Raw genomic sequence first — 24,420 nt, 5'->3', positions numbered from 1 at the left:
GATTGTCTGTTGTTTGTGTGTTTGTGTGTTGACTGTTTGTCTGTTGTTTGTGTGTTTGTGTGTTGAGTGATTGTCTGTTGTTTGTGTGTTTGTGTGTTTGTGTGTTGATTGATTGTCTGTTGTTTGTGTGTTTGTGTGTTGATTGATTGTCTGTTGTTTGTGTGTTTGTGTGTTGACTGATTGTCTGTTCTTAGTTTTTTCGGTAAAGTCACGTGACTTTACCGAAAAAACTAAGAATATGAATTACTGCAGTCACGAAAGCTTTAAATCAAAATTTGATTGTCTGTTGTTTGTGTGTTTGTGTGTTTGTGTGTTTGTGTGTTGACTGATTGTTTGTTGTTTGTGTGTTTGTGCGTTTGTGTGTTTGCGGGCTGATTGTTGTTTGTGTGTTGTTTGTTTAGGGGCTGATTGTCTGTTGTTTGTGTGTTGTGTGTTTGTGTGTTGACTGTTTGTCTGTTGTTTGTGTGTTTGTGTGTTGAGTGATTGTCTGTTGTTTGTGTGTTTGTGTGTTTGTGTGTTGATTGATTGTCTGTTGTTTGTGTGTTTGTGTGTTGACTGTTTGTCTGTTGTTTGTGTGTTTGTGTGTTGAGTGATTGTCTGTTGTTTGTGTGTTTGTGTGTTTGTGTGTTGATTGATTGTCTGTTGTTTGTGTGTTTGTGTGTTGATTGATTGTCTGTTGTTTGTGTGTTTGTGTGTTGACTGATTGTCTGTTCTTAGTTTTTTCGGTAAAGTCACGTGACTTTACCGAAAAAACTAAGAATATGAATTACTGCAGTCACGAAAGCTTTAAATCAAAATTTGATTGTCTGTTGTTTGTGTGTTTGTGTGTTTGTGTGTTGACTGATTGTTTGTTGTTTGTGTGTTTGTGCGTTTGTGTGTTTGCGGGCTGATTGTTGTTTGTGTGTTGTTTGTTTAGGGGCTGATTGTCTGTTGTTTGTGTGTTGTGTGTTTGTGTGTTGACTGTTTGTCTGTTGTTTGTGTGTTTGTGTGTTTGTGTGTTGAGTGATTGTCTGTTGTTTGTGTGTTTGTGTGTTTGTGTGTTGATTGATTGTCTGTTGTTTGTGTGTTTGTGTGTTGACTGATTGTCTGTTGTTTGTGTGTTTGTGTGTTGACTGATTGTCTGTTGTTTGTGTGTTTGTGTGTTTGTGTGTTGATTGATTGTCTGTTGTTTGTGTGTTTGTGTGTTGACTGTTTGTCTGTTGTTTGTGTGTTTGTGTGTTGAGTGATTGTCTGTTGTTTGTGTGTTTGTGTGTTTGTGTGTTGATTGATTGTCTGTTGTTTGTGTGTTTGTGTGTTGATTGATTGTCTGTTGTTTGTGTGTTTGTGTGTTGACTGATTGTCTGTTCTTAGTTTTTTCGGTAAAGTCACGTGACTTTACCGAAAAAACTAAGAATATGAATTACTGCAGTCACGAAAGCTTTAAATCAAAATTTGATTGTCTGTTGTTTGTGTGTTTGTGTGTTTGTGTGTTTGTGTGTTGACTGATTGTTTGTTGTTTGTGTGTTTGTGCGTTTGTGTGTTTGCGGGCTGATTGTTGTTTGTGTGTTGTTTGTTTAGGGGCTGATTGTCTGTTGTTTGTGTGTTGTGTGTTTGTGTGTTGACTGTTTGTCTGTTGTTTGTGTGTTTGTGTGTTTGTGTGTTGAGTGATTGTCTGTTGTTTGTGTGTTTGTGTGTTGATTGATTGTCTGTTGTTTGTGTGTTTGTGTGTTGACTGATTGTCTGTTGTTTGTGTGTTTGTGTGTTGACTGATTGTCTGTTGTTTGTGTGTTTGTGTGTTTGTGTGTTGATTGATTGTCTGTTGTTTGTGTGTTTGTGTGTTGACTGTTTGTCTGTTGTTTGTGTGTTTGTGTGTTGAGTGATTGTCTGTTGTTTGTGTGTTTGTGTGTTTGTGTGTTGATTGATTGTCTGTTGTTTGTGTGTTTGTGTGTTGATTGATTGTCTGTTGTTTGTGTGTTTGTGTGTTGACTGATTGTCTGTTCTTAGTTTTTTCGGTAAAGTCACGTGACTTTACCGAAAAAACTAAGAATATGAATTACTGCAGTCACGAAAGCTTTAAATCAAAATTTGATTGTCTGTTGTTTGTGTGTTTGTGTGTTGACTGATTGTTTGTTGTTTGTGTGTTTGTGCGTTTGTGTGTTTGCGGGCTGATTGTTGTTTGTGTGTTGTTTGTTTAGGGGCTGATTGTCTGTTGTTTGTGTGTTGTGTGTTTGTGTGTTGACTGTTTGTCTGTTGTTTGTGTGTTTGTGTGTTGAGTGATTGTCTGTTGTTTGTGTGTTTGTGTGTTTGTGTGTTGATTGATTGTCTGTTGTTTGTGTGTTTGTGTGTTGACTGATTGTCTGTTGTTTGTGTGTTTGTGTGTTGACTGATTGTCTGTTGTTTGTGTGTTTGTGTGTTTGTGTGTTGATTGATTGTCTGTTGTTTGTGTGTTTGTGTGTTGACTGTTTGTCTGTTGTTTGTGTGTTTGTGTGTTGAGTGATTGTCTGTTGTTTGTGTGTTTGTGTGTTTGTGTGTTGATTGATTGTCTGTTGTTTGTGTGTTTGTGTGTTGATTGATTGTCTGTTGTTTGTGTGTTTGTGTGTTGACTGATTGTCTGTTCTTAGTTTTTTCGGTAAAGTCACGTGACTTTACCGAAAAAACTAAGAATATGAATTACTGCAGTCACGAAAGCTTTAAATCAAAATTTGATTGTCTGTTGTTTGTGTGTTTGTGTGTTTGTGTGTTGACTGATTGTTTGTTGTTTGTGTGTTTGTGCGTTTGTGTGTTTGCGGGCTGATTGTTGTTTGTGTGTTGTTTGTTTAGGGGCTGATTGTCTGTTGTTTGTGTGTTGTGTGTTTGTGTGTTGACTGTTTGTCTGTTGTTTGTGTGTTTGTGTGTTGAGTGATTGTCTGTTGTTTGTGTGTTTGTGTGTTTGTGTGTTGATTGATTGTCTGTTGTTTGTGTGTTTGTGTGTTGATTGATTGTCTGTTGTTTGTGTGTTTGTGTGTTGACTGATTGTCTGTTCTTAGTTTTTTCGGTAAAGTCACGTGACTTTACCGAAAAAACTAAGAATATGAATTACTGCAGTCACGAAAGCTTTAAATCAAAATTTGATTGTCTGTTGTTTGTGTGTTTGTGTGTTTGTGTGTTGACTGATTGTTTGTTGTTTGTGTGTTTGTGCGTTTGTGTGTTTGCGGGCTGATTGTTGTTTGTGTGTTGTTTGTTTAGGGGCTGATTGTCTGTTGTTTGTGTGTTGTGTGTTTGTGTGTTGACTGTTTGTCTGTTGTTTGTGTGTTTGTGTGTTGAGTGATTGTCTGTTGTTTGTGTGTTTGTGTGTTTGTGTGTTGATTGATTGTCTGTTGTTTGTGTGTTTGTGTGTTGACTGATTGTCTGTTGTTTGTGTGTTTGTGTGTTGACTGATTGTCTGTTGTTTGTGTGTTTGTGTGTTTGTGTGTTGATTGATTGTCTGTTGTTTGTGTGTTTGTGTGTTGACTGTTTGTCTGTTGTTTGTGTGTTTGTGTGTTGAGTGATTGTCTGTTGTTTGTGTGTTTGTGTGTTTGTGTGTTGATTGATTGTCTGTTGTTTGTGTGTTTGTGTGTTGATTGATTGTCTGTTGTTTGTGTGTTTGTGTGTTGACTGATTGTCTGTTCTTAGTTTTTTCGGTAAAGTCACGTGACTTTACCGAAAAAACTAAGAATATGAATTACTGCAGTCACGAAAGCTTTAAATCAAAATTTGATTGTCTGTTGTTTGTGTGTTTGTGTGTTTGTGTGTTGACTGATTGTTTGTTGTTTGTGTGTTTGTGCGTTTGTGTGTTTGCGGGCTGATTGTTGTTTGTGTGTTGTTTGTTTAGGGGCTGATTGTCTGTTGTTTGTGTGTTGTGTGTTTGTGTGTTGACTGTTTGTCTGTTGTTTGTGTGTTTGTGTGTTTGTGTGTTGAGTGATTGTCTGTTGTTTGTGTGTTTGTGTGTTGATTGATTGTCTGTTGTTTGTGTGTTTGTGTGTTGACTGATTGTCTGTTGTTTGTGTGTTTGTGTGTTGACTGATTGTCTGTTGTTTGTGTGTTTGTGTGTTTGTGTGTTGATTGATTGTCTGTTGTTTGTGTGTTTGTGTGTTGACTGTTTGTCTGTTGTTTGTGTGTTTGTGTGTTGAGTGATTGTCTGTTGTTTGTGTGTTTGTGTGTTTGTGTGTTGATTGATTGTCTGTTGTTTGTGTGTTTGTGTGTTGATTGATTGTCTGTTGTTTGTGTGTTTGTGTGTTGACTGATTGTCTGTTCTTAGTTTTTTCGGTAAAGTCACGTGACTTTACCGAAAAAACTAAGAATATGAATTACTGCAGTCACGAAAGCTTTAAATCAAAATTTGATTGTCTGTTGTTTGTGTGTTTGTGTGTTTGTGTGTTGACTGATTGTTTGTTGTTTGTGTGTTTGTGCGTTTGTGTGTTTGCGGGCTGATTGTTGTTTGTGTGTTGTTTGTTTAGGGGCTGATTGTCTGTTGTTTGTGTGTTGTGTGTTTGTGTGTTGACTGATTGTTTGTTTGTGTGTTTGTGTGTTGAGTGATTGTCTGTTGTTTGTGTGTTTGTGTGTTTGTGTGTTGATTGATTGTCTGTTGTTTGTGTGTTTGTGTGTTGACTGTTTGTCTGTTGTTTGTGTGTTTGTGTGTTGAGTGATTGTCTGTTGTTTGTGTGTTTGTGTGTTTGTGTGTTGATTGATTGTCTGTTGTTTGTGTGTTTGTGTGTTGACTGATTGTCTGTTGTTTGTGTGTTTGTGTGTTGACTGATTGTCTGTTCTTAGTTTTTTCGGTAAAGTCACGTGACTTTACCGAAAAAACTAAGAATATGAATTACTGCAGTCACGAAAGCTTTAAATCAAAATTTGATTGTCTGTTGTTTGTGTGTTTGTGTGTTTGTGTGTTGACTGATTGTTTGTTGTTTGTGTGTTTGTGCGTTTGTGTGTTTGCGGGCTGATTGTTGTTTGTGTGTTGTTTGTTTAGGGGCTGATTTTCTGTTGTTTGTGTGTTGTGTGTTTGTGTGTTGACTGATTGTTTGTTTGTGTGTTTGTGCGTTTGTGTGTTTGCGGGCTGATTGTTGTTTGTGTGTTGTTTGTTTAGGGGCTGATTGTCTGTTGTTTGTGTGTTGTGTGTTTGTGTGTTGACTGTTTGTCTGTTGTTTGTGTGTTTGTGTGTTTGTGTGTTGAGTGATTGTCTGTTGTTTGTGTGTTTGTGTGTTTGTGTGTTGATTGATTGTCTGTTGTTTGTGTGTTTGTGTGTTGACTGATTGTCTGTTGTTTGTGTGTTTGTGTGTTGTGTGTTTGTGTGTTGACTGATTGTTTGTTGTTTGTGTGTTTGTGTGTTGTGTGTTTGTGTGTTGACTGATTGTTTGTTGTTTGTGTGTTTGTGTGTTTGTGGGCTGGTTGTCGTTTGTGTGTTTGTGTGTTTGTTGACTGATTGTCTGTTGTTTGTGTGTTGTGCGTTTGTGTGTTTGCGGGCTGATTGTTGTTTGTGTGTTGTTTGTTTAGGGGCTGATTGTCTGTTGTTTGTGTGTTGTGTGTTTGTGTGTTGTGTGTTTGTGTGTTGACTGTTTGTGTGTTGTGTGTTTGTGTGTTGACTGTCTGTTGCTTGTGTGTTTGTGTGTTTGTGTGTTGACTGATTGTCTGTTGTTTGTGTGTTTGTGTGTTTGTGTGTTTGTGGGCTGATTGTCTGTTGTTTCTGTGTTGACTGTTTGTGTGTTGTGTGTTTGTGTGTTTGTGTGTTTGTGTGGTGTACGGCAAAAACAACCCCCTACCCTCCTCGTCGTTGTTGGACGGTAACGCTGTGGTGAGCAGCGTCATTGGGGGGTGGGGAAGGGGTCGATTGTGATTGGCTATTGTCCTCTTGGCACTTTTAGCCACCACAGCGGCCAAAAGTGGGCTCTGGATAGGTACGAGGGGCTGGTAACCCCTCCACCTTCAAATAGAACGACCGCAAAACTACGTGAAAAAACATCTAACTGGGCTTGTGCCGGAGGCCCCGGGGGGCCAGGCGTCTATGACGTCTCCTGGCCAAACCCCAATTGGCCGAGCCAGGAGATTGAATCTCTACCCTCGGGGCTCCTCCAGAAACAACGAAAAGCCACTTCGTGTGGCCACGTGGAATGTTCGAATGCTCACTGCGGAGGAGAGGCTGCCGCTTCCCTGTCAGGAGCTGGACCGGTACCGCCTGGATCTCCGTGGAATTCTGGAGGTCCGGTGGACCGGCTCTGGCTCCTGCCACCATGAGGGGTGGACAGTCCTCTACTCGGGGCAGCAGACTGCCAAACAACAGGGTGTGGCTCTTCTTCTGAACAAAAGAATGAAGGGGGCGTGGGAGCGTGGCGGTGAGGTGTGGGAAGCTGTAAGCCTCAGGCTACTTTGGGCTCGCCTTCCCATCAATCGGAGGCGAGGAGTGGTGGTCGTGGTTACTTATGCCCCCACCGAAGACGAACATCCGTGGAGGGATGCAGGAAAAGCCGATGAGTCAGATGCCTTCTATGACCTCCTGTCACAGGTGCTGGCTAAAATGGCCCCTCGGGATAGAGTCATCTTGTTGGGTGACTTCAATGCCCGAGTTGGTCATGATGCTGGCACCTGGTCTGGAGTGATTGGAAGGCAATGGGCCAGATCAGCTCAATAACAACGGTAGGAGGCTGCTAGACTTCTGTGCAGCCCATGGGCTTGTACGTATTTGATCCCCTGCTGATTTTGTACGTTTGCCCACTGACAAAGAAATGATCAGTCTGTAATTTTAATGGTAGGTTTATATGAACACTGAAAGACAGAATAACAACAACAAAATCCAGAAAAACGCATGTCAAAAATGTTATAAATTGATTTGCATTTTAATGAGGGAAATAAGTATTTGACCCCTCTGCAAAACATGACTCAGTACTTGGTGGCAAAACCCTTGTTGGCAATCACAGAGGTCAGACGTTTCTTGTAGTTGGCCACCAGGTTTGCACACATCTCAGGAGGGATTTTGTCCCACTCCTCTTTGCAGACCTCCAAGTCATTTAGGTTTCGAAGGCTGACGTTTGGCAACTCGAACCTTCAGCTCCCTCCACAGATTTTCTATGGGATTAAGGTCTGGAGACTGGCTAGGCCACTCCAGGACCTTAATGTGCTTCTTCTTGAGCCACTCCTTTATTGCCTTGGCCGTGTGTTTTGGGTCATTGTCATGCTGGAATACCCATCCACGACCCATTTTCAATGCCCTGGCTGAGGGAAGGAGGTTCTCACCCAAGATTTGACGGTACATGGCCCCGTCCATCGTCCCTTTGATGCGGTGAAGTTGTCCTGTCCCATTGGCAGAAAAACACCCCCAAAGCATAATGTTTCCACCTCCATGTTTGACGGTGGGGATGGTGTTCTTTTGGTCATAGGCAGCATTTCTCCTCCTGCAAACACGGCGAGTTGAGTTGATGCCAAAGAGCTCTATTTTGGTCTCATCTGACCACAACACTTTCACCCAGTTGCCCTCTGAATCATTCAGATGTTCATTGGCAAACTTTAGACGGGCATGTATATGTGCTTTCTTGAGCAGGGGGACCTTGCGGGCGCTGCAGGATTTCAGTCCTTCACGGTGTAGTGTGTTACCAATTGTTTTCTTGGTGACTATGGTCCCAGCTGCCTTGAGATCATTGATAAGATCCTCCCGTGTAGTTCTGGGCTGATTCCTCACCGTTCTCATGATCATTTCAACGCCACGAGGTTAGATCTTGCATGGAGCCCCAGGCCGAGGGAGATTGACAGTTTTTTGTGTTTCTTCCATTTGCGAATAATCGCACCAACTGTTGTCACTTTCTCACCAAGCTGCTTGGCAATGGTCTTGTAGCCCATTCCAGCTTTGTGTAGGTCTACAATCTTGTCCCTGACATCCTTGGAGAGCTCGTTGGTCTTGGCCATGGTGGAGAGTTTTGAATCTGATTGATTTATTGCTTCTGTGGACAGGTGTCTTTTATACAGGTAACAAGCTGAGATTAGGAGCACTCCCTTTAAGAGTGTGCTCCTAATCTCAGCTCGTTACCTGTATAAAAGACACCTGGGAGCCAGAAATCTTTCTGATTGAGAGGGGGTCAAATACTTATTTCCCTCATTAAAATGCAAATCGATATATAACATTTTTGACATGCGTTTTTGGGGAATTTTTTTGTTGTTATTCTGTCTCTCACTGTTAAAATAAACCTACCATTAAAATTATAGACTGATCATTTCTTTGTCAGTGGGCAAACGTACAAAATCAGCAGGGGATCAAATACTTTTTTCCCTCACTGTAGCTGATGAAAGTTGCAAGCGATAATGTCAACATCGCTTGCTGCTGGAGTTGGCATCCTCCCCCACTCCTCCTGATGTCGAGGGTAAATGGGCGAGGTTTAGGACTGTGACTCATGCAGCTGCAATGGCTGCTTTGGGTACGCGGTCCAGACCTCCCCAGAGACCTTGGCTGAGGGGGAGGTGTTCAGGATAGTTGAGAAAAAGCGACAGGCCCACTGTCATCGTCTACAGCATCCCACGTCGGAGGATGAGGAGGCTTACTGCAGCCTTCGCTCGGAGGTTCGGAGAGCCGTGAGGCGCTGCAAGGATGGGTGGTGGTCGCGCGTTGCTGAGGAGATAGAGTCTGCCTCAGTGTCCCGCGATCACAAATCTCTATTTAACTCCTATCACAATTATTAGGGGAAAGGTGATCTGATCTCTGACCCCCAAAGAACAGGTTTGCAGATTTGCTGGGCATTTCTGTGAGGTCTTGGGGGAGGGGAAATCCATCAGCCCAGAAAACATCGTGGGTTAAAGTTGGGATGACCCTGCTGAGGCTGCTTTACGATATCATGATAACAGTCTGGACCACTGGACGGGTTCCGCAGGATTGGAAGGATGCCCTGGTGGTCCCCCTCTTTAAGAAGGGGGACCGCACAGACTGTAACAACTACAGGGGCATCTCACTCCTCAGTGTGCCAGGAAAGGTCCTGGCAAGGATTATTCAACATCGCCTTGCCAGGCACGCTGAGGAGAGGCTTGCGGAGCCCCAATGCGGTTTCAGGAAAGGGCGGTCCTGCACAGATGCCATATTTTCTGTCCGTTTGCTACAGCAGAGGTGTAGGGAATTCCAACAAGACCTACATCTCTGCTTTATTGACCTGGTCAAGGCCTACGATACCATCAGTAGGCCTGGGCTCTGGGTTGTTCTTCGTGCTTTCGGAGTCCCTGACTCTTTGCTCACGATCATTAAGGACCTTCATGATGGTGAGCGGGCCCGGTTAAAGCTGCGTGGCTGGGAGTCGGATCCATTCCCTGTTCACCTTGGGGTGCGACAGGGATGTCTTCTGGCTCCCACATTATTTAACATCTCTTTCAACCACGTAGTTCAATAAACTTTCCATGGCTGTACTGGAGGAATTTCCATCTGGAACAGATACAATGGGAGGCTGATCAATGTCCGGGTGCGATCAAGGGATGTCTCCCTATTGGTCAACTATGTTACGTATGCCAATGATATGATGATTGCTGCTCACTCTGATGATGAGTTGGAGACGCTGCTGCTGAGACTGGAGCGTGCCACTAAGAGATGGGGCCTTACCATCAGCCCCTCCAAGACTAAGCACCTGCCTGGGTAATTTGTACCATCGAACACTCCACCCCCACAACTCCCCATTGGTGATGGGGCAGTTGTGGAGAGAGTGGAGAGGTTTCCATACCTGGGCAGTGTGCTTATGACCGGCTCCAGTTTGACAGCGGAGGTCTCACTCCGAATCAGTCGAACGGCAATATCTTTTCATCGGTTGCGTAACGCTGTGTGGAAGCTACCTGGTCTGTCGCTCTGCACTAAGGTTCAGGTCTTCTCGGCCACAGTCATGCCCAGCCTTCTCTGTGCTTGCTAAACGTGGACCCCCCTAATGGAACATCTTATCCGGTTATAAACAGTCAGGCTGGCCTGCCTACGATCTATCCTGGATTTAACCAGGCTGGATCGTGTGAGGAGCTCACAAATCCTTTATAGTTCTGGACACAATCCCATCAGTGAGCTCCTCCGGCAGGCAAGGCTGCGTTGGCTGGGTCATGTAGCCCGCATGCCCAGCCACCGCACGCCCAAACAGCTTTTGTTCGGCCAGATAGAAAGGGCTAAACGGGCGCGGCACGGGCTAGAGAAGAGATGGAGTGATGTGGTCCGAGAGGATATGGAGTTGAGTGGACTTGCTGATGACTGGTACCAGCGGTGTCAAGATTGGCCTCTGTGGAGGGGGCTTGTGAAGGATGCTACTGGGCAGTTGGAGGCAGTGGGTGGATGAATGAGGGGGTTAATGAGTAAGTGGGTGCGTGTGAGCTAGTGTATGAGTGAGTGAGTGTACGAGTGAATGAGGGGGTGTGTGGGTGGGTGTATGTTGTGCGTCTTTGACACCTTAGGTATCAAACTGTCTTAACCGGAGGTGCAGGGTAGTTTGGGGCTCTAAGGAGAGGTGGGGTGAGCGAGTGGGTGGGGTGAGTGAGTGAGTGGGTGGCGAGTTGTTTTAGATGAGTGGATAGGTGAGCATACGAGCGAGTGAATGAGTGGATGAGTGAGCATGTGGCTGATTGGGTGAATGAGTGGGTGAGAATATGAGCGAGTGAGTGAGCGTATCAGTGAGTGAGTGGGTGAGTGAGTGAGTGTATGAATGAGTGGGTAAGTGAGTGTATGAGTGAATGTGTGAGTGAGTGTATGAATGAGTGGGTAAGTGAGTGTATGAGTGAGTGGGTGAGTGAGTGAATGATTGGGTAAGTGAGTGTATGAGTGAGTGGGTAAGTGAGTGTATGAGTGAGTGTATGCGTGAGTGGGTAAGTGAGTGGGTGTATTAATGAGTGGGTAAGTGAGTGTATGAGTGAGTGGGTAAGTGAGTGTATGAGTGAGTGTATGAGTGAGTGTATGATTGAGTGGGAAAGTGAGTGTATGAGTGAGTGGGTGAGTGAGTGTATGAATGAGTGGGTAGGCGAATGTATGAGTGAATGTGTGAGTGAATGAGTGAGTGATTGTGTGAGTGAGTGAGTGAGCGAGTGTAAGAGTGAGTGTATGAGTGAGTGTATAAGTGAGTGAGTGTATAAGTGAGTGAGTTAGTGTATGAGTGAGTGAGTATAAGTGAGTGAGTGAGTGTATAAGTGAGTGAGTGTGTAAGTGATTGTGTGAGTGTGTGAGTGAGTGTATGAGTGAGTGTATGAGTGAGTGTATGAGTGAGTGAGTGTGCAAGTGAGTGAGTGTATGAGTGAGTGTATGAGTGAGTGAGTGTATGAGTGAGTGAGTGAGTGTATAAGTGAGTGAGTGTATGAGTGAGTGTATAAGTGAGTGCGTGTATAAGTGAGTGAGTGTATAAGTGAGTGAGAGTATGAGTGAGTGTCGAATGAGCGAGCGAGCGGGTTCCACTCACTGCGAAGTCCCAGAAGACGCATGTAAACTCCGGGTGCGGCACGCTGTTGTTGGTGATGGGCAGGGTGAGCGTGAGCCGCCTCTGGGAGTCTGGCTGAGCGCGGTTCACCACGGTGCTCAGCACGATGCCTTGAGGAGTCGAGTCAGCGTCCAACCCCTCGCTCAGCCGCAGGGGCAGGATACCGGCCAGCGTCCTGCGCGCAGAGACATTGAGGGACATAGACTCAGCACTGCCACCCATAGACTCAGCACTGCCACCCATAGACTCAGCACTGCCACCCATAGACTCAGCACTGCCACCCATAGACTCAGCACTGCCACCCATAGACTCAGCACTGCCACCCATAGACTCAGCACTGCCACCCATAGACTCAGCACTGCACCATAGACTCAACACTGCACCATAGACTCAGCACTGCACCATAGACTCAGCACTGCACCATAGACTCAGCACTGCCCATAGACTCAACACTGCACCATAGACTCAGCACTGCACCATAGACTCAGCACTGCCACCCATAGACTCAGCACTGCACCATAGACTCAGCACTGCCACCCATAGACTCAGCACTGCACCATAGACTCAGCACTGCCACCCATAGACTCAGCACTGCACCATAGACTCAGCACTGCCACCCATAGACTCAGCACTGCACCATAGACTCAGCACTGCACCATAGACTCAGCACTGCACCATAGACTCAGCACTGCCACCCATAGACTCAGCACTGCCACCCATAGACTCAGCACTGCACCATAGACTCAGCACTGCACCATAGACTCAGCACTGCACCATAGACTCAGCACTGCACCATAGACTCAGCACTGCACCATAGACTCAGCACTGCACCATAGACTCAGCACTGCACCATAGACTCAGCACTGCACCATAGACTCAACACTGCACCATAGACTCAACACTGCACCATAGACTCAACACTGCACCATAGACTCAACACTGCACAATAGACTCAGAACTGCACCATAGACTCAGCAATGTACCATAGACTCAACACTGCACCATAGACTCAGCACTGCACCATAGACTCAGCACTGCACCATAGACTCAGCACTGCACCATAGACTCAACACTGCACAATAGACTCAGCACTGTACCATAGACTCAGCACTGCACCATTGAATCACAACCACAACCACCACCACCACCACCGTAGACTCACAACCACCACCACTACCACCACCACCGTAGACTCACCACCACCACCGTAGACTCACCACCACCACCACCACTGTAGACTCACCACCACCACTGTACCATAGACTCACCACCACCACCGTAGACTCACCCTCACCACCACCACCACCACCACCCTCACCACCCTCACCACCACCACCACCACCGTCTCACGGCACCGCCGAGTGTCACCGTGCCGCGTCCCCGCCACTGACCCAAAGGCGACGCTGGCGATGGACATGTTCTCCCTGTAGATGTCCGCGATGGTGTCCGCGTCGATGTCCACCGTGGCCGTCAGCCCGGACACGGCTAGGGACTTGGCGTAGGCCCCCGTGGACCCGGCGGGGCCGGCGTCCTCGCGGTAGTGAGTGCCCATCAGCACGATGTTCGGGGTCCTCACCACGAACGACTGCTCGGAGCCTGGGGCATCACGCGGGGAGGGAGTGGGACGATTTGTGACGTCGCCGGTGACGATTTGCGACGTCGCCGGTGGCGATTTGCGACGTCGCCGGTGACGATTTGCGACGTCGCCGGTGACGATTTGTGACGTCGCCGGTGACGATTTGTGACGTCGCCGGTGGCGATTTGCGACGTCGCCGGTGGCGATTTGCGACGTCGCCGGTGGCGATTTGCGACGTCGCCGGTGACGATTTGTGACGTCGCCGGTGACGATTTGTGACGTCGCCGGTGACGATTTGTGACGTCGCCGGTGACGATTTGTGACGTCGCCGGTGACGATTTGTGACGTCGCCGGTGACGATTTGTGACGTTGCCGGTGACGATTGTGAGTGTGGGTCTCTGTGGGTCTCTATGGGTCTCTGTGAGTCTCTGTGCGTCTCTGTGGGTCTCTGTGGGTCTCTGTGGGTCTCTATGTGTCTCTGTGGGTCTCTGTGAGTCTCTGTGTCTCTGTGTGTCTCTGTGAGTCTCTGTGTCTCTCTGTGAGTCTCTGTGTGTCTCTGTGGGTCTCTGTGGGTCTCTGTGGGTCTCTGTGTGTCTCTGTGAGTCTCTGTGTGTCTCTGTGAGCCTCTGTGTGTCTCTGTGGGTCTCTATGAGTCTCTGTTAGTCTCTGTGAGTCTCTGTGGGTCTCTGTGTATCTCTATGGGTCTCTGTGTGTCTCTGTGAGTCTCTGTGGGTCTCTGTGAGTCTCTATGGGTCTCTGTGAGTCTCTCTGTGTCTCTGTGGGTCTCTGTGGGTCTCTGTGGGTCTCTCTGTGTCTCTGTGGGTCTCTGTGAGTCTCTGTGTGTCTCTGTGAGTCTCTGTGTCTCTTTGTGAGTCTCTGTGTGTCTCTGTGGGTCTCTGTGGGTCTCTGTGTGTCTCTGTGAGTCTCTGTGTGTCTCTGTGGGTCTCTGTGTGTCTCTGTGAGTCTCTGTGTGTCTCTGTGAGTCTCTGTGTGTCTCTGTGGGTCTCTATGAGTCTCTGTTAGTCTCTGTGAGTCTCTGTGGGTCTCTGTGAGTCTCTATGGGTCTCTGTGTGTCTCTGTGTGAGTCTCTGTGTGTCTCTGTGAGCCTCTGTGTGTCTCTGTGGGTCTCTATGAGTCTCTGTTAGTCTCTGTGAGTCTCTGTGGGTCTCTGTGTATCTCTATGGGTCTCTGTGTGTCTCTGTGAGTCTCTGTGGGTCTCTGTGAGTCTCTATGGGTCTCTGTGAGTCTCTCTGTGTCTCTGTGGGTCTCTGTGGGTCTCTGTGGGTCTCTCTGTGTCTCTGTGGGTCTCTGTGAGTCTCTGTGTGTCTCTGTGAGTCTCTGTGTCTCTTTGTGAGTCTCTGTGTGTCTCTGTGGGTCTCTGTGGGTCTCTGTGTGTCTCTGTGAGTCTCTGTGTGTCTCTGTGGGTCTCTGTGTGTCTCTGTGAGTCTCTGTGTGTCTCTGTGAGTCTCTGTGTGTCTCTGTGGGTCTCTATGAGTCTCTGTTAGTCTCTGTGAGTCTCTGTGGGTCTCTGTGAGTCTCTATGGGTCTCTGTGTGTCTCTGTGTGTGTCTCTGTGGGTCTCTGCGAGTCTCTGTGTGTCTCTATGGGTCTCTATGAGTCTCTGTGAGTCTCTGTGGGTCTCTGTGAGTCTCTATGGGTCTCTGTGGGTCTCTATGGGTCTCAATGGGTCTCTGTGTGTCTCTGTAGGTCTCTATGGGTCTCTCTGAGGTCTCTATGAGGTCTCTTTGGGTCTCTATGGGTCTCTGTGGGTCTCTATGGGTCTCTGTGGGTCTCTATGGGTCTCTATGGGTCTCTGTGTGTTTCTGTGGGTTTCAATAGGTCTCTGTGGGTTTCTGTGGGTTTATATGGGTCTCTGTGGGTCTCTGTGGGTTTCTATGGGTCTCTGTGGGTCTCTGTGGGGTCTCTATGAGGTCTCTATGAGGTCTCTATGAGGTCTCTATGTGTCTCTGTAGGTCTCTATGGGTCTCTATGGGTCTCTATGGGTCTCTATGAGGTCCCTATGGGTCTCTATGGGGTCTCTATGAGGTCTCTATGGGTCTCTATGGGTCTCTATGGTTCTCCATGGGTCTCTATGGGTCTCTGTGGGTCTCTATGGTTCTCTATGGGTCTCTATGGGTCTCTGTGGGTCTCTATGTCTCTGTGGGTCTCTATGGGTCTCTATGGGTCTCTATGGGTCTCTGTGGGTCTCTATGGGTCTCTATCAGGTCTCTGTGTGTCTCTATGGGTCTCTATGGGTCTCTGTGGATCTCTATGGGTCTCTATGAGGTCTCTATGGGTCTCTATGGGTCTCTATGGGTCTCTATGGATCTCTGTGGGTCTCTATGGGTCGCTGTGGGTCTCTATGGGTCTCTATGGGTCTCTATGGGTCTCTATCGGTCTCTGTGGGTCTCTATGAGGTCTCTATGGGTCTCTATGGGTCTCTGTGGGTCTCTATGGGTCTCTATGAGGTCTCTGTGGGTCTCTATGGGTCTCTATGGGGTCTCTATGGGTCTCTATGGGTCTCTGTGGGTCTCTATGGGTCTCTATGAGGTCTCTATGTCTCTATGGGTCTCTGTGTGTCTCTGTAAGTCTCTATGAGTCTCTATGGGTCTCTATGGGTCTCTATGGGTCTCTATGTGTCTCTATGGGTCTCTATGTCTCTGTGGGTCTCTATGGGTCTCTGTGGGTCTCTATGGGTCTCTGTGGGTCTCTATGGGTCTCTATGGGTCTCTATGGTTCTCTATGGGTCTCTATGGGTCTCTATGTCTCTGTGGGTCTCTATGGGTCTCTATGGGTCTCTATGGGTCTCTATGGGTCTCTGTGTGTCTCTGTGGGTCTCTGTGGTTCTCTATGGGTCTCTATGGGTCTCTGTGGGTCTCTATGGGTCTCTGTGTGTCTCTATGTGTCTATGGGTCTTTATGGGTCTCTATGGGTCTCTATGGGTCTCTATGGGTCTCTATGTCTCTATGGGTCTCTATGGGTCTCTATGAGGTCTCTATGAGGTCTCTATGAGGTCTCTATGGGTCTCTGTGTGTCTCTGTGGGTCTCTGTGGTTCTCTATGGGTCTCTATGGGTCTCTGTGGGTCTCTATGGGTCTCTGTGTGTCTCTATGTGTCTATGGGTCTTTATGGGTCTCTATGGGTCTCTATGGGGTCTCTATGAGGTCTCTATGAGGTCTCTATGAGGTCTCTATGAGGTCTCTATGAGGTCTCTATGAGGTCTCTATGGGTCTCTGTGGTCGCACCTTGCCGCTGGATCCTGGAGCGAGGGAATTTCCCCTCCTCCACCTCCTCCTCCACCTCCTCCACCTCCTCCTCCACCTCCTCCTTCACCACCTCCTCGCGGCCGTCGATGGCTGCCGTGAAGCTCTCCACGGAGGCGATGAGCGTGGAGCTGTCCATGTCGCGGAAGCTTTGCAGGCGTTGCCAGGTGAGCGCCAGGGCCGAGTCCAGAAGGTTGCTGGCGGATGTCAGAAAGTCCTGCAGGGGGTGGTGGTGGTGTGGGTGGTGGTGGTGGTGTGGGTGGTGGTGGTGGTGGTGGGTGGGTGGGTGGTGGTGGTGGGTGGTGGTGGTGGGTGGTGGTGGGTGGTGGTGGTGGTGGTGGTGGGTGGTGGTGGTGGTGGGTGGTGGTGGTGGTGGTGGGTGGTGGTGGTGGTGGTGGGTGGTGGTGGTGGTGGTGTGGGTGGTGGTGGTGTGGGTGGGTGGTGGTGGTGGTGGTGTGGGTGGGTGGGTGGTGGTGGTGGTGGTGGGTGGGTGGTGGTGGTGGTGGTGGTGTGGGTGGGTGGTGGTGGTGGTGGTGTGGGTGGGTGGTGGTGGTGGTGGTGTGGGTGGGTGGGTGGTGGTGGTGGTGGTGGGTGGGTGGTGGTGGTGGTGGTGGGTGGGTGGGTGGTGGTGGTGGGTGGTGGTGGTGGTGGTGGTGTGGGTGGTGGTGGGTGGTGGTGGTGGTGGGTGGTGGTGGTGGTGGTGGTGGTGGGTGGTGGTGTGGGGGGGTGGTGGTGGTGTGGGTGGTGGTGGTGGTGGGTGGGTGGTGGTGGTATGGGTGGTGGTGGTGTTGGGTGGTGGTGGTGGTGGTGGGTGGTGGTGGTGGGTGGGGTGGTGGTGGTGGTGGGTGGTGGTGTGGGTGGTGGTGGTGGTGGGTGGGTGGTGGTGGTGGTGGTGTGGGTGGTGGTGGTGGTGGGTGGGTGGTGGTGGTGGTGGTGGGTGGTGGTGGTGGTGGTGGGTGGGTGGTGGTGGTGGTGGTGGTGGTGTGGGGGGTGGTGGTGGTGGTGGGTGGGTGGTGGTGGTGGTGGTGGGTGGTGGTGGTGGTGGTGGGTGGTGGTGGTGGTGGTGGGGTGGGTGGTGGTGGTGGTGGTGGTGTGGGTGGTGGTGGTGGGTGGTGGTGGGTGGGTGGTGGTTGTGGGTGGGTGGTGGTGGGTGGGTGGTGGTGTGGGTGGGTGGTGGTGGTGGTGGTGGGTGGGTGGTGGTGTGGGTGGGTGGTGGTGGTGGTGGTGGTGGTGGGTGGTGGGTGGTGGTGGGTGGGTGGTGGTGTGGGTGGGTGGTGGTGGTGGTGGGTGGGTGGTGGTGGGTGGGTGGTGGTGTGGGTGGGTGGTGGTGGTGGTGGTGGGTGGGTGGTGGTGTGGGTGGGTGGTGGTGGTGGTGGTGGGTGGTGGTGGTGGGTGGTGGTGGGTGGTGGTGGTGGTGGTGGTGGGTGGGTGGTGGTGGGTGGTGGTGGTGGGCGGGGTGGGTGGTGGTGGGTGGTGGTGGTGGGTGGTGGTGGTGGGTGGGTGGTGGTGGTGGGCGGGGTGGGTGGTGGTGGGTGGGTGGTGGTGTGGGTGGGTGGTGGTGGTGGTGGTGGGTGGTGGTGGTGGTGGTGGGTGGTGGTGGGTGGTGGTGGGTGGGTGGTGGTGGGTGGGTGGTGATGTGGGTGGGTGGTGGTGGTGGTGGTGGTGTGGGTGGTGGTGGGTGGTGGTGGTGGTGGGTGGGTGGTGGTGGTGGTGGTGGGTGGGTGGTGGTGGTGTGGGTGGGTGGTGGTGATGGTGTGGGTGGGTGGTGGTGGTGGGTGGTGGTAGTGTGGGTGGTGGTGGTGGTGTGGGTGGGTGGTGGTGGTGGTGGGTGGTGGTAGTGTGGGTGGTGGTGGGTGGGTGGTGGTGGGTGGTGGTGGTGTGGGTGGTGGTGGTGGGTGGTGGTGGTGGTGGTGTGGGTGGGTGGTGGTGGTGGGTGGTGGTGGTAGGTAGATGGTGGTGGTGGGTGGTGGTGGTGGGTAGATGGTGGTGGTGGTGGGTGGTGGTGGTGGGTGGTGGTGGTGGGTGGTGGTGGTGGGTGGTGGTAGGTATATAGTGGTGGTGGGTGGTGGTGGTGGGTAGATGGTGGTGGTGGGTGGTGGTGTGGGTGGTGGTGGGTAGATGGTGGTGGTGGGTGGTGGTGGTGGGTGGTGGTGGTGGGTGGTGGTAGGTAGATAGTGGTGGTGGGTGGTGGTGGTGGGTAGATGGTGGTGGTGGGTGGTGGTGTGGGTGGGTGGTGGTGGGTGGTGGTGGTGAGTAGTGATGGGTGGGTGACGTTCCCACACCGCTCACCATACCCAACATTATGACGTCACGACACCTACTATTGTGATGTCACAGCACTCACCACGCCCACCATTGTGACGCCACCACACCCACAATTGTGACGTCAAAACACCCACCACACCCACCATTGTGACGCTACCACACCCACCATTGTGACGTCACCGCACCCACCATTGTGACGTCACCGCACCCACCATTGTGACACCACCACACCCACCACACCGACCATTGTGACGCCACCACACCCACCATTGTGACGGCACCACGCCCACCATTGTGACGTCACCGCACCCACCATTGTGACGTCACCGCACCCACCATTGTGACACCACCACACCCACCACACCCACCGTTGTGACGCCACCACACCCACCATTGTGACGTCACCGCACCCACCATTGTGACGCCACCACACCCACCATTGTGACGTCACCGCACCCACCATTGTGACACCACCACACCCACCACACCCACCATTGTGACACCACCACACCCACCACACCCACCATTGTGACACCACCACACCCACCACACCCACCATTGTGACGCCACCACACCCACCATTGTGACGGCACCACGCCCACCATTGTGACGTCACCGCACCCACCATTGTGACGTCACCGCACCCACCATTGTGACACCACCACACCCACCACACCCACCATTGTGACGCCACCACACCCACCATTGTGACGTCACCGCACCCACCATTGTGACGCCACCACACCCACCATTGTGACGTCACCGCACCCACCATTGTGACACCACCACACCCACCACACCCACCATTGTGACACCACCACACCCACCACACCCACCATTGTGACACCACCACACCCACCACATCCACCAATGTGACGCCACCACACCCACCATTGTGACGTCACCGCACCCACTATTGTGACGTCACCGCACCCACCATTGTGACGTCACCGCACCCACCATTGTGACACCACCACACCCACCACACCCACCATTGTGACGGCACCACGCCCACCATTGTGACGTCACCGCACCCACCATTGTGACATCACCGAACCCACCATTGTGACACCACCACACCCACCACACCCACCATTGTGACGTCACCGCGCCCACCATTGTGACGTCACCGCACCCACCATTGTGACGTCACCGCACCCACCATTGTGACACCACCACACCCACCACACCCACCATTGTGACGCCACCACACCCACCATTGTGACGTCACCGCACCCATCATTGTGACGCCACCACACCCACCATTGTGACGTCACCGCACCCACCATTGTGACACCACCACACCCACCACACCCACCATTGTGACACCACCACACCCACCACACCCACCATTGTGACACCACCACACCCACCACACCCACCAATGTGACGCCACCACACCCACCATTGTGACGTCACCGCACCCACTATTGTGACGTCACCGCACCCACCATTGTGACGTCACCGCACCCACCATTGTGACACCACCACACCCACCACACCCACCATTGTGACGGAACCACGCCCACCATTGTGACGTCACCGCACCCACCATTGTGACGTCACCGAACCCACCATTGTGACACCACCACACCCACCACACCCACCATTGTGACGTCACCGCGCCCACCATTGTGACGTCACCGCACCCACCATTGTGACGTCACCGCACCCACCATTGTGACACCACCACACCCACCACACCCACCATTGTGACGCCACCACACCCACCATTGTGACGTCACCGCACCCACCATTGTGACGCCACCACACCCACCATTGTGACGTCACCGCACCCACCATTGTGACACCACCACACCCACCACACCCACCATTGTGACACCACCACACCCACCACACCCACCAATGTGACGCCACCACACCCACCATTGTGACGTCACCGCACCCACTATTGTGACGTCACCGCACCCACCATTGTGACGTCGCCGCACCCACCATTGTGACACCACCACACCCACCACACCCACCATTGTGACGGCACCACGCCCACCATTGTGACGTCACCGCACCCACCATTGTGACGTCACCGAACCCACCATTGTGACACCACCACACCCACCACACCCACCATTGTGACGTCACCGCGCCCACCATTGTGACGTCACCGCACCCACCATTGTGACGTCACCGCACCCACCATTGTGACACCACCACACCCACCACACCCACCATTGTGACGTCACCGCACCCACCATTGTGACACCACCACACCCACCGCGCCCACCATTGTGACGGCACCGCGCCCACCATTGTGACGTCACCACACCCACCATTGTGACACCACCACACCCACCACACCCACCATTGTGACGTCACCACACCCACCATTGTGACACCACCACACCCACCACCCCCACCATTGTGACGTCACCACACCCACCATTGTGACGTCACCACACCCACCATTGTGACACCACCACACCCACCACACCCACCATTGTGACGTCACCACACCCACCATTGTGACACCACCACACCCACCACCCCCACCATTGTGACGTCACCACACCCACCATTGTGACGTCACCACACCCACCATTGTGACACCATCACACCCACCACACCCACCATTGTGACGTCACCACACCCACCATTGTGACACCATCACACCCACCACACCCACCATTGTGACGTCACCACACCCACCATTGTGACACCACCACACCCACCGCACCCACCATTGTGACGTCACCACACCCACCATTGTGACACCACCACACCCACCACCCCCACCATTGTGACGTCACCACACCCACCATTGTGACACCACCACACCCACCACACCCACCATTGTGACGTCACCACACCCACCATTGTGACGTCACCGCACCCACCATTGTGACACCACCACACCCACCGCACCCACCATTGTGACGTCACCACACCCACCATTGTGACACCACCACACCCACCACATCCACTATTGTGACGTCACCGCACCCACCATTGTGACGTCACCACACCGACCATTGTGACACCACCACACCCACCATTGTGACGTCACCACACCCACCATTGTGACGTCACCACACCCACCATTGTGACGTCACCACACCGACCATTGTGACACCACCACACCCACCACACCCACCATTGTGACGTCACCACACCCACCATTGTGACGTCACCACACCCACCATTGTGACGTCACCACACCCACCATTGTGACTTCACGATTGAACAGGGCCTGCTGCTGTTCGGAGGCCCTGGCCATGGCCTGGAGGGCGCCGGAGGCGGCCCGGACATCGCCGTAGAGGAGGCCGGCAGGGCCCTCGCCAGCACTCGTGATGGCCGACAGCTCCTTCATGAGGGCCGGGCCTTCCTCCTCCACAGACACCAACCCCTGCTCCACCAGCTGGACACGTGGGTGGGTGGGTGGGTGAGTGGGTGGGTCGGTGAGTGGGTGGGTGGGTGGGTGAGTGGGTGGGTGGGTGAGTGGGTGAGTGAGTGAGTGAGTGTCTGAGTGAGTGAGTGTCTGAGTGAGTGTCTGAGTGAGTAAGTGTCTGAGTGAGTGAGTGAGTGTCTGAGTGAGTGTCTGAGTGAGTGAGTGTCTGAGTGAGTGTCTGAATGTCTGAGTGAGTGTCTGAGTGAGTGTCTGAGTGAGTGAGTGAGTGTCTGAGTGAGTGGGTGAGTGAGTGAGTGTCTGAGTGAGTGTCTGAGTGAGTGAGTGAGTGGGTGAGTGAGTGAGTGTCTGAGTGAGTGTCTGAGTGAGTGAGTGTCTGAGTGAGTGTCTGAATGTCTGAGTGAGTGTCTGAGTGAGTGAGTGTCTGAGTGAGTGTCTGAATGTCTGAGTGAGTGTCTGAGTGAGTGAGTGTCTGAGTGAGTGTCTGAATGTCTGAGTGAGTGTCTGAGTGAGTGAGTGTCTGAGTGAGTGAGTGAGTGTCTGAGTGAGTGGGTGAGTGGGTGAGTGTCTGAGTGAGTGTCTGAGTGAGTGTCTGAGTGAGTGTCTGAGTGAGTGAGTGTCTGAGAGAGTGAGTGTCTGAGTGAGTGAGTGAATGTCTGAGTGAGTGTCTGAGTGAGTGAGTGTCTGAGTGAGTGTCTGAGTGAGTGTCTGAGTGAGTGAGTGTCTGAGTGAGTGTCTGAGAGAGTGAGTGTCTGAGTGAGTGTCTGAGTGAGTGAGTGTCTGAGTGAGTGAGTGTCTGAGTGAGTGAGTGTCTGAGTGAGTGAGTGAGTGTCTGAGTGAGTGAGTGTCTGAGTGAGTGTCTGAGAGAGTGAGTGTCTGAGTGAGTGTCTGAGTGAGTGTCTGAGTGAGTGAGTGTCTGAGTGAGTGAGTGTCTGAGTGAGTGAGTGTCTGAGAGAGTGAGTGTCTGAGTGAGTGTCTGAGTGAGTGAGTGTCTGAGAGAGTGAGTGTCTGAGTGAGTGAGTGTCTGAGTGAGTGAGTGAGTGTCTGAGTGTCTGAGTGAGTGTCTGAGTGAGTGAGTGTCTGAGTGTCTGAGTGAGTGAGTGAGTGTCTGAGTGAGTGAGTGTTTGAGAGAGTGAGTGTCTGAGTGAGTGAGTGTCTGAGTGAGTGAGTGTCTGAGTGAGTGAGTGTCTGAGTGAGTGTCTGAGTGAGTGTCTGAGTGAGTGAGTGTCTGAGTGAGTGAGTGTCTGAGTGAGTGTGTGAGTGTCTGAGTGAGTGTCTGAGTGAGTGTCTGAGTGAGTGAGTGTCTGAGTGAGTGTCTGAGTGAGTGTCTGAGTGAGTGTCTGAGTGAGTGAGTGTCTGAGTGAGTGAGTGTCTGAGTGTCTGAGTGAGTGAGTGAGTGTCTGAGTGAGTGTCTGTGTGAGTGTCTGAGTGAGTGAGTGAGTGTCTGAGTGAGTGTCTGAGTGAGTGTCTGAGTGAGTGTCTGAGTGAGTGAGTGTCTGAGTGAGTGAGTGTCTGAGTGTCTGAGTGAGTGAGTGAGTGTCTGAGTGAGTGTCTGTGTGAGTGTCTGAGTGAGTGAGTGAGTGTCTGAGTGAGTGTCTGAGTGAGTGTCTGAGTGAGTGTCTGAGTGAGTGAGTGTCTGAGTGAGTGAGTGTCTGAGTGTCTGAGTGAGTGAGTGAGTGTCTGAGTGAGTGTCTGTGTGAGTGTCTGAGTGAGTGAGTGAGTGTCTGAGTGAGTGTCTGAGTGAGTGTCTGAGTGAGTGAGTGTCTGAGAGAGTGAGTGAGTGTCTGAGTGAGTGAGTGTCTGAGAGAGTGAGTGTCTGAGTGAGTGAGTGTCTGAGTGAGTGAGTGTCTGAGTGAGTGAGTGTCTGAGTGAGTGAGTGTCTGAGTGAGTGAGTGAGTGTCTGAGTGAGTGAGTGAGTGTCTGAGTGAGTGTCTGAGTGAGTGAGTGTCTGAGTGAGTGTCTGTGTGAGTGTCTGAGTGAGTGTCTGAGTGAGTGTCTGAGTGAGTGTCTGAGTGAGTGAGTGTCTGAGTGAGTGAGTGTCTGAGTGAGTGTACCGTGATGTTGGTGAGGATGTCCACGAGTCCCGTGGAGGTGCAGTTTCTGACGGGCTCCCCCCACTCTGCCCTCTCCCCGCAGTCTCTCCGCTCCCAGCCGTCATAATCGTCGCCACACGCCAGGAAGGACGCCTGGCCCACGGGAGTGGCGGGCCAGGGGTCGTCTGCCGGGCAGGTCGGCTCCACCTCTTCACGGCAACAACAACAACAACATCAACAACAACAACATCAACAATATCAACAACAACAACATCAACAACAACAACATCAACAATATCAACAACAACAACATCAACAATATCAACAACAACAACATCAACAACATCAACAACATCAACAACAACAACAACATCAACAACAACCACAATAACAACAACAACATCATCATTATCAACAACATCAACATCATCAACATCAACAACATCAACAACAACAACATCAACAATATCAACAACAACAACATCAACAATATCAACAACAGCAACATCAACAACATCATCATCAACA

General features: G+C 50.8%; 1 protein-coding gene across 1 annotated transcript in view; it reads right to left on the bottom strand.

Moving 5' to 3' along the window:
• Positions 1-24,101, bottom strand: part of LOC142908205 (adhesion G-protein coupled receptor F3-like) — a gene marked incomplete at its 5' end in the record, with an annotated part of 38,137 nt that extends 14,036 nt beyond the window's left edge. The window contains 5 exons of the mRNA XM_076058541.1: positions 11,376-11,568; positions 12,785-12,989; positions 16,213-16,447; positions 21,677-21,871; positions 23,914-24,101. Coding sequence (XP_075914656.1) covers positions 11,376-11,568; positions 12,785-12,989; positions 16,213-16,447; positions 21,677-21,871; positions 23,914-24,101 — 1,016 coding nt within the window. The remainder of the gene's footprint in view (positions 1-11,375; positions 11,569-12,784; positions 12,990-16,212; positions 16,448-21,676; positions 21,872-23,913) is intronic.
• Positions 24,102-24,420: the final 319 nt, after the last annotated feature.

The sequence above is a fragment of the Petromyzon marinus genome, assembly GCF_048934315.1.
Source record: "Petromyzon marinus isolate PM22_M1 ecotype Great Lakes invasive population chromosome 76 unlocalized genomic scaffold, UKy_Petmar_22M1.pri1.0 chr76_unloc.2, whole genome shotgun sequence".
Taxonomy (NCBI): domain Eukaryota; kingdom Metazoa; phylum Chordata; class Hyperoartia; order Petromyzontiformes; family Petromyzontidae; genus Petromyzon; species Petromyzon marinus.
The sequence above is the reverse complement of the archived record's forward strand: the minus strand, read 5'-3'. Positions and strand labels throughout refer to the sequence as shown.